Consider the following 13619-nt stretch of genomic DNA (forward strand, 5'->3'; position numbering starts at 1 on the left):
ATCCTTTGTTGCTGCCAATTAGAGATTGCATAATGGTGAGCTCCATGCCTTATTCATCACCTCCCTTCCAGCTGACAGCCCGCCTCAGGTGGTGACTGCAAGAGCTAAAATCCAAAAAAGGGAGAACCCAGGATTGACATACGTGAGACATTTGTCTGTTTGCACATCTCTGCGTGTGCAGAGGACACCGTAAAGGGGGCAAAAAAAGAAAAGAAAACCTTTATTTCATATCTTTTTTGTCATTGTTGAACTTGTACACAAGTAAAATAAAATGCATATCTTATATATATATATATATATAATTTATATATATACTGCAGTCTCGAGGGGATGAAAGGGATGCATTCTTTAACAAATGCCCCTGTAAACATGGCGGAATAATGAAGGTGGAAAGATGGTTAAATTGCAGGAATCGGAAACGCAGGAGCCGCAATGAAATCGTTGTGTCACCTCTTCAAATGGTAGGGGGGTACCAGTACTTGCAACATCATTCAAGGATGGTTTCAAATTACAAGTAACACTTTGGAAAACATTTTGAAAATGGCATATTTGCATCTTTTATTTTTTTTCTATTTTATTTTATTTTTTTCCATAGGTAAATCTTTCTCTCTCTTTTTTCCCCTTTTTAACCATCAGCTGTGGCTATAGACTCTCGTGGGCAAGTGCAGTTCCAAGGACGAAAAAATAATAATAATAATAATTAAAAATTAAAACACATAAATTTCAGGAGGAACAAATAAATTATGTACAACGTTTTGTTTTTTATAAAGGCATCCAGTTAACTCGTAGTGTAACCAAGTTTTGTTTTTGTTTTGTATTTCCCCCCCTCTGGGCTCAACTTTCTTCTTGTTTGTGGAAGTGATTTTATTTTTTTAATTTTTTTAATGGTTTTAATTTTTTTTTAAGCAAAAGTCCTGGGATTAAAGTATCACTCCTCGAGGAAAGGGGTGGGAGGGAAACAAGAGACATGTTGCTGTCGTTTCAGCAGGACCAGAATAGACTCCACACCAACAGAGAGATCGATAGGCTGGGGATTAGCCGTGAGGTGGTACTTTGCGTGGGCTGAGCCATGCGACACTGTGACCTGGATTTGTTCTTTTTCGAACACCCCTGCCTCTTTTTGGTCGGGACTGTCGAAGGTTCGATGGGGCCTAGGAACTCAGGTTTCAAATTGGTCAGTGGAGGGTCCACTGCACTGGGGAAGGTCCCAAAGGGGGAGTCGTTGATCTGTTTGTTGCTGCTGTTTTTGGAAGGGTCTGTCTCCACCTGGGGCTTAGTTTTGGCGATGTTTTCCTTATCCTTGAGGGGGTTGTTGGAGGAGGCCCGGCTGCTGTGGGAAGACGGGCCTGCCTTGGCTTTGGCTTCATAAATAAAAGACTTATCCATCTCCGGCTGACAGCATTTCCGCCCACCATCGTGGGGGCTTAGAGGAGGGTCGGCGGTTGGCAATTTGCCAGTCCTGGTCTTAGTGCTAAAGACGCTCGTTCTGATCTGGTTGAAAGAGTCGACGCATCCCTCCAGGTCGGCACTCTGCAGCCGTTTGAGGTCCCTCCCTGCCAGGTGAGCGGGCAGGTGGCACTCGAGTTCCGAAGAAGACCCTTTGAACTGCTTGAACCAATCCCAGAGCGACCGGGCTTGGCAGTCGCAAACCCATTGGTTGCCGTTCAAGCGGAGATACTGGAGGGAGACCAAGGGAGCCATCGTCTCTCCCGTCAGCACCGTCAGGTTGTTATTAAAAAGGTACAAGGTCATCACTTTCCCCAGGTCGTGGAAAGCCCTGCGGTGGATCACACTGACCCGGTTCTGATGCAAGAGGAGTCGGTCCAGGTTGATCAACCCCCGGAACACATTTTCCGACAAACTCTTTATTCTGTTCCCGTGCAAAAACAGATAGGTGAGGTTAGCAAGATCCAGAAAGGTGTCGTCCAGGAGGTTCTGCAAGCTGTTGTCCTGCAGGTAGAGATACTGCAGAGAGAATAGCCCCCGGAAGAGCCCTGTGGAGAGCTCCAGGAGGCCACAACGGTCAAGGTGCAAGGTATGGAGGTGGACAAGGCCTTGGAAGGTGGAAGGGTTGATGGACCTCAGGTTGGTGTTGTCGCTGAGGTCCAGCTCCTCCAACTTGTCGAGCCCGTAGAAAGCCCCGGGTTCGATCAGGCTGATGTTGTTGGAATGGATCCAGAGGATGGACATGTTCCGGCAGGAGGTGAAGCTGGTGGAACGGATCACGGTGATCTTGTTGCTGTGGAGGAAGATACGCTGAGTCTGGATGGGGATTTCGGTGGGGATGGCTCCAAGTCCTTGCTGTTGGCAGCTGATGGTGATCTTGGGTTCGCTGTAGCATACGCAAGCCCCTGGGCAGGATTCCGCTTCCGACGGGAAGTTCAAGCACAGCACCAAAATTAGCAGTTTGCTTCCTGGAGGAACAGCCATAGGGGAGGGGGGGGGAGAAGAGAGAATGATATGCAAATTAGATCATTAGCACCTTCCTTTCCAGCATCCCCTACATTAGCTCAAAATGCACCTTTGGAAAATTCATTAACTGCACAACCTTGGCGAACATGCATGACCTTGATGAAAACACAGGCATTGCTTTTGTTCCACCAGCCTGAGAATCAGCTCAAGGAATGGAAGGAGTAAGGCTTAGCAAAGGAGCTCATTGTACCCTTTCCCTTGCCCCCCAGTCCTAGCCTGATTTGGGTCAAAATCTGTGGGGCAGAGGGGAGAGAGAATGATGAGAAAGAAAAGCAGTTCAGGTAGGCCGCATCCACACCATAGCAGTTTCATACCGCTTTAAACAGTCATGGCTTCCAACAAGGAATCTTGGCAGCTGTAGTTTGTTATGGGTGCTGAGAGACATTAGGAGACCTCCATTTTCCCCCCACCAATAAGTTCTCAGAGCTGTTTAACCATCAATCTTTCTTCCCAGGGAACTCTGGAAACCGTAGTTATTCTGTGGAATAGGGGCAGCCACACTGAAGGCCCTGCTCCTCTGAGTTACTGCAGAGGAGACTTCTGAGATCTTTGGAACTGACAGGAGGAACTCTCCCACAGACAGCAGTGATCTACTGAGTGCATAAGAGATAAGGGGGCATCTCACCATTAGATTAGTTTAGCTGCGAGGTCACCTTACCTCTCCCATGCCCACTCAAACACTTCATTCTGTGGAACTGGCACCAGTTCAGGATCCACATGTAAGAACTTGGTCTTTTAGTGTGGCAGTGTCCACACTCTGGAACTCCCTGCCTATTGATATCAGACATTCACCTTCGTTGTATTCTTTTCAGCACCTGCTAAAACCATTTTGTTTAGACCAGCCTACCCAGATAACTAGAATATCTCGAATCCTGATGTGTGTTTTAATCTTCTCTTTTTGTTTATAGCTGGGTTAATAATAATAATAATAATAATAATAATAATAATAATGTTTCAAATTGTTGTTAACTGTTTTATTGTTTTATTCTATTCACTTTGAGGTTTGTTTGTTTGTTTGTTTACAATCAAGCAGGGCATAAATTTTATGGAATAGATAGATCCCATTATATGTATTTTACTGGTGAATGCATTGAAAAGTGTGTTATTTTTAAGTGCATATTTTATTTTATGTAGAACTGGCACTGTTGCAGGTGCCATGCTGTATCCATTCTGCATCTATAAGAAATTGATATTTTAGTGTGGCGTCACCCACACTTTGAAACGCCCTGAGTCTTCGCTGTACTCTTTTCAGCCCACGTTAAAAATGTTTTTGTTCAAACAAGCCTACTCAGATTCTAGAACGCTGGAGTGTTTTTAGTTTATTGCTGCTTTTATTTTTATTTTATTTTTATTTATTTTTATTTTATTTTTAAAAATGCTTCAGTTGTTTTTACTAATAATTTCATTGCTTCATTCTTTTTGTAAACTGCTTCAGTAAACTGCTGCAATCAGGTGGTATATGAATACTGCGAAACAAACAGACACATAAAATGCAAAAAGGGCTTGCAAAATGTGTACCAAAAGCCTATGGCAGGACGTAATGCAGCTTGGCAGCATGCAGCAAACTACTGACTGCCAGTGAAATTTTAGGTGGGGCAAAGGCACAGCTCAACTCGTGCCCTCCTTTTTGGCAGACAGCTCTGCAGCAGGTGTGACTTTCACCTTGGCTTGGTGTGACCCAGCTCTCCAGATGCCTGTCCAATTTGTCCAGCACTCTCTCACTCTCTCTCTATCTCTCTTGTTGCCTCAGCCGACCCGGCTCTCTCAACTCGGTGACTGAGCTGTGACTTTGCATTAAAGCATAATGAGGCATCAGAATGCATGAGCATCCTTGGCAAAGGAGGACGACTCTTTTCCCGAAGACGCGCAAGCCGAGAAAGGGGTCCTGAGGCTTGGACTTCACCAGATGATGGGATGGGTTGCTGGACAATTCCTCCAAATGGAGGGAGTGCAGGTCAAATCTGACAGGGATTCCTGGTGCCTCTTCAAAATGTGGATGGACCAGATTGGCAGAGATAATTCATAATGATGTGGGTTTTTTAATATATATATATTATTAAAGATTTCTTGGTTTATTTTCAAGCTACGTTTTTCTACAAATCAGTTTCATTTGCTGTGAGACATTAAGGTTACATTAGGAAGAAAAGGGGGAAGGAGGTGGGAATGGTGAGTGGGGTGGGGTGGGAATGCTTCTATTCTACTTAGTGTATGTGTGGGGTTTTGTGTCAGCATCACTTGTGTGGGTTCTCTTTACTATTCGCTTGTATTCCTTTAGCAGTGAAAAAGGTTGGGGTTGGTTTAGGGTGTGGTTGTTTGTTTGTGATTGGCTGTAGTGAACTTTGTTTTCATGTGTGAGTGGTGTGTGTGTGTGTTTGGATCAGGTTAGCCAGATTGATTTGAATGCTGCCGGCGGGTTCTTGTTATTGTCTTGTTGGGCTGCGTATGTGATAAAGAGGAACCATACCAGGGTGAAGGTGTCTTCTTCTATTTGTCCCCATGTCATTTTGTTGCCTAAGGCTGTTTCCCAAACTATTTGATACCATTGGTCTATGCTTACTCCTGACAGGTCTCTCCAGTGTCTGGCTATGATGTTTCTGGCTGCTGAGAGTAGGTGGGTTATGAGCTCTGTGTGTTGTGAGTGGCCATTATTGTCTTGGAAGATGTATAGTAGGGCCAGTTCTGGGGTGACTTCTAATACTTGCTTAGTTATTTTGCATATTTCTTGTATGGTTGGTGTCCAGAAGAGTTGGATTTTAGGACATTCCCACCACATGTGGAGGTATGTACCTGTGAAGGTGCATCCTCTCCAGTATTTTGGTGAGGTTCCTGGGCATATTAGCATTAGTTTCCATGGCGTTACGTTGAGGGAGAATCTTTGTCTAAAATGGTTTGTTTTAATTATGCATTAGGTACTGTGTACTACAAGGGACGCGGGTGGCGCTGTGGGTTAAACCACAGAGCCTAGGATGTGCCGATCAGAAGTTCGGCAGTTTGAATCCCCGTGATGGGGTGAGCTCCCATTGCTCGGTCCCTGCTCCTGCCAACCTAGCAGTTTGAAAGCACGTCAAAGTGCAAGTAGATAAATAGGTACCGCTCTGGCGGGAAGGTAAATGGCAGGGACTGAGCAATGGGAGCTCACCCCGTCGCGGGGATTCGAACCGCCGACCTTCTGACCAGCAAGCCCTGGGCTCTGTGGTTTAACCCACAGCGCCACCCGCGTCCCTAAGTAGCTCTTAAAAGGTAAAGGTAAAGGTACCCCTGCCCGTACGGGCCAGTCTTGACAGACTCTAGGGTTGTGTGCTCATCTCACTCTAGAGGCCGGGAGCCAGCGCGGTCCGCAGACACTTCTGGGTCACATGGCCAGCATGACAAGCTGCATCTGGCGAGCCAGCGCAGCACACGGAACGCCGTTTACCTTCCCGCTAGTAAGCAGTCCCTATTTATCTACTTGCACCCGGGGGTGCTTTCGAACTGCTAGGTTGGCAGGCGCTGGGACCGAGCGACAGCAGTGCACCCCGCCGTGCGGATTCGAACCACCGACCTTTTGATCGGCAAGTCCTAGGCGCTGAGGCTTTTACCCACAGCGCCACCCACGTCCCCCCAAGTAGCTCTTAGCATATTGTAAAAAGAACCTTTGCAACGGCCATGCATTTTTGTATATCTCTGAATAAGGATCAATCAATAAATTTACAAAACAAAAAAGACGTCGCCAGTCATCATGATCATTGGCATTCTCATCATCTCCCTCTGCTGCTTTGGTTCCTAGGTGATGATTTCCTCCTTGGTCCATCCTCAGGGATGGTTAAGTGGGTGCCAAGGCAAGCAGGCAGCAGAGCCTGTAGCTTAAATAGCCCCACAAACCCCACCCCACCCTAACCCTAACCCTGCAAGCATATTGTCTACCCATATCTAGCAGGGCTGGGGAACCATTCTCAGCCTCAGGCCCACATCCCCTCCTGGGCCACCATCCAAGGGCAAGAAGCCATAGCCTCCAACATTCTTCTGATGAAAATTGGGACAGTGCAGCACCAAAAGACACAATATTATCAATAATAATTTATTATTTACCTCCCACCCATCGGGCTGGGTTTCCCCAGCCACTCTGGGCGGCTCCCAACAAAATATTAAAAACACGATCAAACATTAAAAACTTCCCTAAACAGGGCTGCCTTCAGTTGTCTTCTAAAAGTCAGATAGTTGTTTATTTCTTTGACATCTGATGGGAAGGTGTTCCACAGGGTGGGTGCCACTACTGAGAAGGCCCTCTGCCTGGTTCCCTGTATCCTCACTTCTTGCAGGGCGGGAACTGACAGAAGGTCCTTGGAGCTGGACCTCAGTGTCTGGGCTGAACGATGGGGGTGGAGACACTCCTTCAGGCATACTGGACTGAGGCCGTTTAGGGCTTTAAAGGTCAGCACCAACACTTTGAATTGTCCTCAGAAATATACTGGGAGCCAATGAGAGTACCACCAGAAGCACCAGTAATGCCTGCAAGCACCAACTCACTTTCCTGTCACATACCAATGCCTGCATCAGAAGGAAGGAATAAAATTAATGGTTTCATCCTATGTTACCCACATATCATCCCTGAGTAGGAGAGATGGTGACTGGCCCAAAGTCACCAAGGCTCAACAAGGACTGTGCTTTCCTAATCTCTTTCTGACCCACCAGTCCCATTCCTCCATGCTGGATCTCAACCCCAAGCACGCCAACTGTTGCGAGATGGAGTGTGCCAGAGAAATACTCTTGCATGCTATGGAGAGCAGGGCAGAAACCGGGCTATAAATCTCAATCAATAACTTATTATTGCTTGCTAGGTCGATACTATAGATATGGCTTGAATGTTTTATTGGGGGAATGAGAATGGTGCCAGGGGGGTGATAACCATGAAGAAGGGAGATTCTCTCTTTGGGGTAATCAAAAGCTAGAAACCTAAACCGGAACTGCAATCTTGTCATCATAACTCACTCGGCGCACTTAATAAAACTGCCAGAATCCGAAGCATCTATGTGCTTCCATACACTTCCATATCAGATATCAGGGGAGAGCTGGCACCTGCCTGGAACGCATGCCTTATCTGTCCCAGATATTATTAGCTTCTGCACAGGCCCCATGAGGCTCTGGGTTAGGGATTTGCCTAGTGACATCTGCTCGCTGGCTCACCATCTTTTTTTGACACAGCACCGCCCATCGAATGGGATAAAATAACACAAGGCGCATCAAGTCCCTGCTGGGAGTGTAACACACTGGGAGGCATCCCTGGGGAAATTAAAGCATTGCAGGCACCGCTCTCTGCCCAGCACTATTTCTTACTGGGTGAGAGAGGAAGCAGCAGGATATATATATATATATATATATATATATATATGGTGCAAAGGGGAGAACATTGTGGAGCTAGATGGCTGCTGATCATGTATCAAGCGGATGAGGTGCAGTAGGGATTGGGAGGTGTTCCACACTTCATCATACTTCTGGGTTATGAGGGCAGCAAGTCAGGGGCATAGCATGGTAAGGGCCATAGCCCCGGGCACCTGTCCAGGGCTGGACTGAGGAGGAATGGTGGGGACTGCCCCAACCTTCTCCTGAACCTTCCCGAGAACAGGAGGACAGTATAGATTTAGAACAGTGGTTTGCAGAAGGTCAGAGGGCAGAGGCTGGGAAGAGGAACAGCAGGAACAAGAAGCACCAGGGGAGAGGCAGCTGACAAACTCAGTGTCTTTGGAAAGCATTCGTGATCCAACCCCCTTTGCCAGGACCAGGCGTGCATTGAGGGTGGTAGAACAGAAAGCTCAGAGGCAGAAAGCACAGATCAGCCGACGCAGGGGTGACGTAGAATAGGAGAGACGGATGGGGTGAAACTTTACCCATTATCCTACGCCATTATCCAAGGTAGACTGCATTCCTTCATCTCTCTCTGTGCATAGTGAATAAATTCCTTGGTGAGAACTGCTTTTTGGTTTGTCTGCTTCTTGGCTGCCACCATGGAAGGGATTGGATTCCCTGAAGCCTGACAGCATCATGCCCCCAGTCCCCTCATTGAATGACCACCCAGACAGTGTTGGAGGGATGCGCCTGCCCAGGGCTGCATCAGCCAGCCTGGCTCTCCCCTGCATGGGTGGGTGGGTGGGCAGGCCTGAGAACCTTCCATGCCCCCCACCCACCCAGCAGTGGGGGTTGGGTGAACGCAGTGGGTTTTGTTTACCCTCGACACCCCAGCCCCTGGTCCTGCCTGGTGTTTGCACACACCCTCCCCAGCCAAGGCCAGGCTCAGGGCGGCTAACAAGCAATAATAAAAACAAGTTGAATGAATACAACTTAAAGACAAGATTAAAATACAACATTAAAATATTGAAACATTAAAATGCAGCCTCATCACAGGAGGAGAAAGGAAAAAGGAAAGATGGGGAGGGAATCAAATTGGCTCCAAGCCAAAGGCCAGGCGGAACAACTCTGTCTTACAGGCCCTGCGGAAAGAAATCAGATCCTGCAGGGCCCTGGTCTCATGAGGCAGAGCGTTCCACCAGGCCAGAGCCAGAGTTGAAAAGGCCCTGGCTCTGGTTGAAGCCAATCTAACTTCCTTAGGGCCTGGGACCACTAGGGTGTTGTTATTTATGGACCTTGCGGCTCTCCGTGGGGCATACCAGGAGAGGCAGTCCCGTAGGTATGAGGGTCCTAGGCCGTGAAGGGCTTTAAAAGTCATAAACTTCAACCATGCCACCTCTCACCTGCCTTTTCTCTAAACTAGAAAGTCCCAACTGCTGCAACCTCTGTAGGGGCGAATGCTGCAACCTCCATAAGGGAGTTTCTCCATTTCCTTGATCATCTTGTTTTCGTGTTTGAGATAGAATGGATAGAATTGGCCGAGCTGAAGCCCCACAGATAGGCAGTGTCAGGTGGAGCTTGGTGCAGTAGCGTTGTGTCCTTTGCTGGTACCCGGGGCATACGTGTATGTCAGGGAACTGCCATCAGTGCCGGAGGGAGAGAGCAAAATCCAGACGGATTCCAGAGAGCGTCCCAGGATTGGGAGAGGCAGCCCATCCTCTGGGGAAGAGAATCAGCGTAGCACCAGTGGAGAAGGGGGGCAGATGGGGGAAGCGGCGAGGCGGTCCCATGACTCCTTGCCGGGGACGAGCGGGGAGAGTAGAGGTCCTCCACTGCCTACGCCCTCCTTGCGCAGAAGGCTTCCACGCAGAGAGAGTAGGAGGCGACTAGGCATCAAAGAGCTTCTTTGCTGGAAGAAGTTTAAGAAACGCCCACTGATGGATTCTGCCAGCGATTGAGACAGCCACGGGTGAGTGGCTGTCCGGACAGAAAAGGTTCACTCAGGCAATCCAGCCAGGTGTTTGCACTGGCTTACGCACGAGCAACCCCTAGAACCATTACAGCAATCCGTCAGTCGCTGACGTTGCTTGTGCGCAGCACCGGAGAGGCAGCACAATGAGCCAAATGGGGCCGGCCGGAGAGACAGAGCAAGAAGCCATGGTGCGAGGTCTGGTCGAGAGGAACCGAGACCTGGAGGCGCATGTCGCTACCCTGTCTGCGTGGCTGGAGGAGAGACGGGCTCAGGATGCACAGGTTAGAGCCACCCCTATAGGGAGGAAGGCGCCGGGGCTGGTACACAAGTTCGGTGGAACGCCCCAAGACTACAATGCCTCCCGGACGGAAATTCAGTATGCTTTGGAATTGCAGAAAAAAGACTTTGCGGATGACGGAGAGAGGGTGGCTTACATTATTGGACACCTGCAGGATGGGGCGTGCGAATGGATCAGGCCCTTGATGGCATTGGGGAATGACGCTTTGAAAGATCTTAAGAAATTCTACCTCGCGATGGACGCGATGTTCTCCAGTGAGATTGAGCAAAGCGTGACACGGAGGGAGCTGATGGGGTGCAAGCAGGGGAGCCTGACCGTCAGAAACTACTGGTCGCGTTTTGCGATGTTAGTCCACAAGCTCGGGTGGGATCTGGACTCTGAACCAGTACAAATGTTGTTTGAAGCGGGTCTGGCCCCCGGAGTGAAAGACGAGTTGTCCCGAGCGCCCCGCCCGCCGTCGATGGATGAACTCACAAAGGCTGTGCTTGCGATTGGTGTACGCCAGGAAGCGCAGGCTCAGGAAAAGCGGGAGATAAGGGCGGAACATTTCCATGACAACCGCATTCCAGAGATGCCGAGGGAGCCTTCCCAGGTGGCGGAGCCGATGGAAATTGATGGAGCGCACGCGCGCGAAGTTTCAAACGCTGGGGAAGGTCGGAGAAGGGAGGCAAAGGAGTGGAAAACTACCAAGAAGTGTTTCCTCTGCCAGAGGCCGGGACATTTTGCAAAGGTCTGCCCTCAACGAAAAGCTTGGCAAGGCATGATGGGGGCTGCAGGCCACGACGATAAGGGGGAGGAAGAGCAGGTGCAGGGAAATGACAATGCCTGGCTGCCAACCAGCAGGGGCAGCAGCCAGGCCAGCAACCAATAGAAGTGCCCCAGCCTGCCCCCCCAAAGCAGCTATAGCCATAGAGGTGGTGCTAGAACTCCCAAATGGGCACCCCGTCAAAGTGAAGGGGCTGCTAGATTCTGGCAGCTCGTGTAATTTCTTCAGCAGAGACTTCGCTCTGGAGCAGCAGCTCCACCTGTTGCCACTAGATTTTCCCTTGCAGGTGAACACCATAGATGGCAGGGAACTCCTGGGAGGGGAAGTGACACACCAGACACCGCCAATGCGAATGAGGGTCTCCAGACACACGGAGACCATTGCCTTTCACGTGGCCACGCTGGCAGGACCCCCGATAATACTGGGAATGAGCTGGCTGGCAATACATGACCCGGTGGTGTCATGGCATCAGCGGTTGGTCACCTTTGGGTCAGCTTACTGCTTAGAACACTGTCTGGGAGGGAAAGAACCAAGAAGGACTGTGGCCAGGGTGGCTGGGGTGACCCTGGAGCAAAAGAGGGAGGTGCCAGCACAATATGCGGATTTGAAGGAGGTCTTCAGCGAGAGGGAGGCAGACAGACTGCCCCCCCACAGGCCATTTGACTGCCAAATCAACCTGCTTCCAGGGGCTCAGTTACCAGTGGGTAAGCTGTATGCCATGTCCGACCGGGAGATGCAGGAGTTGCGGCAGTTTATTGACAAGAACCTGAAGAGGGGTTTCATAAGGGAATCAAAGGCGGTGGGAGGCAGTCCAGTGTTCTTTGTGGACAAAAAAGAGACTAATCAGCCCAGATTAGTCGTGGATTACAGGGCCCTAAACCTGGTGTCAGAACCCGTGACTTTCCCAATGCCCAGGATTGACGATATTTGTAGGCTTGCAAGAAGTTCTGTGAGGAGTATTATTGGAAGTATTGCAAAAATAGATAGGGGAATTTGTTAAGAGACTTAAAGGCAATACAAAGTTAAGAAATGTATAAGAAGTAGATACAACGGTGGATTATCAGAGGTGCTGATAGAAGTAAAAAAAAAAAAGATTGTATAAGTGATAAGTTCCGTGGTACATTTTATAATTGATATGTTAAAATCAATAAAAATTATTTTTTTAAAAAAAGAGAGAGAACAGGATACTGGACTAGACGGACCATTGGCCTGAACCAGGAGTCTCTTCTTACTTTAGTTTGTTTTTACCAACTTTGCCCACGCACAACTCCAGAAAAAAATGTTTGCAGCGCCCTGCCCACTTCACCTCCTCCAAAAAGGCTCGTGAAATTGTCAAAAGGACTCAGCCCTGGCTACACAGACACGAATCCTAAAGAACCCAATCACAAGCCCTTTCAACATCTAACACACACCACCTTCATGCTGCTGAAACTCGACGTTCATTTTCCCCATGGCCTCCGAGGCAAAGTGGAGAGCAGCGGGCCGCAAGTGTTTCAAAGCAAACCGGATCGCCTTTTATCCCTCCCCACAGAGACAAAGGCAAGAGAAGGCTGTTTGACTCAGCAAAAGTCTTTGAGCTGCCTATGAGCCCCTTTACGTCCAAGGCAGGAGAGAATTCTAATGATTATTGATCCGGCTCTGAAGGGAGGCTGCATTATCATATCCCCGAATCAATAGATTCGAGAGGCAAGCAGTTGTTGGGGTGGGGGGAGTGAGGAGAAGGCCAAGCCTTGGCAAGCGGAAGAAAATTGCATTTTGCTTGGGCCTCTGAAAAGAAAAGAAGAAGAAAAAAAACCCGGAGCATCTATTAGTGGTCTCCAGAGTCTTTTCCTTCTAATTGCCGTGTCTGACAATGTGATCGCGCTGGGACCAGCGGAAAGGCAGATAATGGACCCGCTCTAATTGCTTCCCTGTTCTCTGAGTCATCCAACACTTTGGAGATGGCAAAAGGGTCGTGCCGACGTTTTTGACTGGAGGAGGAAACTAGCTTTTAAGAAGGCCACGGGAGAGGCAAACACCCGATTCAAAGCCCATCTCAGCAAGAGAATGGATGTTATCAGGATGGTCAAGTGCTTGTTTTTCTACAGAGGTGCTTTTGACCTGAGAGACACCCTGAACGTTTTGATCATGGTTCTGCTGAGAGATGGCCCTCGTGTGAGGGGGGAAAGGGCTTTTATGGATAAGGAGGAATGAGGAAGAGGGCAAAGGGGAGCCGATGGTTAGTCGATAGGAATGGAGAGGGGCGTCTGGCAGAGAATATTGAGCTATGTAAGGCCAGGAAGGCAGTGTCGAGTCAAAGGTAATAGGGCTTTTTTTCAGCCAGAACGCACCAGAAATCAGTTCTGGCAGCTCTCGGGTTGGCTCCATTGCCAGGACAGTCGTACTTTGGAAGTCAAACAGAATCCGTTCCAGAAGTCCATTCGACTTCCAAAACGTTTAGGAACCAAGACATGGCTTCCGATTGGCTGAATGAAGCTCCTGCAGCCAATCAGATGCCGCGGAAGCCACGACGGACGTTCGGGTTCCGAAGAACGTTCGCAAATTGGAACACTCACTTTGCAGCATTCAGGAGCCAAAACGTTTGACTCACAAGGCTTTTGACTTCCGAAGATATGAATGTACAGTGGTACCTCGGGTTACAGATGCTTCACATTACAGACGCTTCAGGTTACAGACTCCGCTAACCCAGAAATAGTACCTCGGGTTAAGAACTTTGCTTCAGGATGAGAACAGAAATTGCGCGGTGGCGGTGCGGTGGCAGCGGGAGGCCCCATTAGCTAAAGTGGTAC

The 13619-nt window shown here is 48.9% G+C and overlaps 1 protein-coding gene across 1 annotated transcript in view; it reads right to left on the minus strand.

Annotated features, from left to right (window-relative positions):
• Positions 1-272: 272 nt before the first annotated feature.
• RTN4R (reticulon 4 receptor) overlaps positions 273-13619 on the minus strand; it is a 117939-nt gene continuing 104592 nt past the window's right edge. Inside the window, exon 2 of the mRNA XM_080986369.1 lies at positions 273-2414. Within this exon, the coding sequence (XP_080842495.1) occupies positions 982-2414 (1433 nt within the window). The 3' untranslated portion in view covers positions 273-981. The remainder of the gene's footprint in view (positions 2415-13619) is intronic.

This window comes from Podarcis pityusensis (genome assembly GCF_964106645.2).
Source record: "Podarcis pityusensis genome assembly, chromosome: 16".
Taxonomy (NCBI): Eukaryota; Metazoa; Chordata; class Lepidosauria; order Squamata; family Lacertidae; genus Podarcis; species Podarcis pityusensis.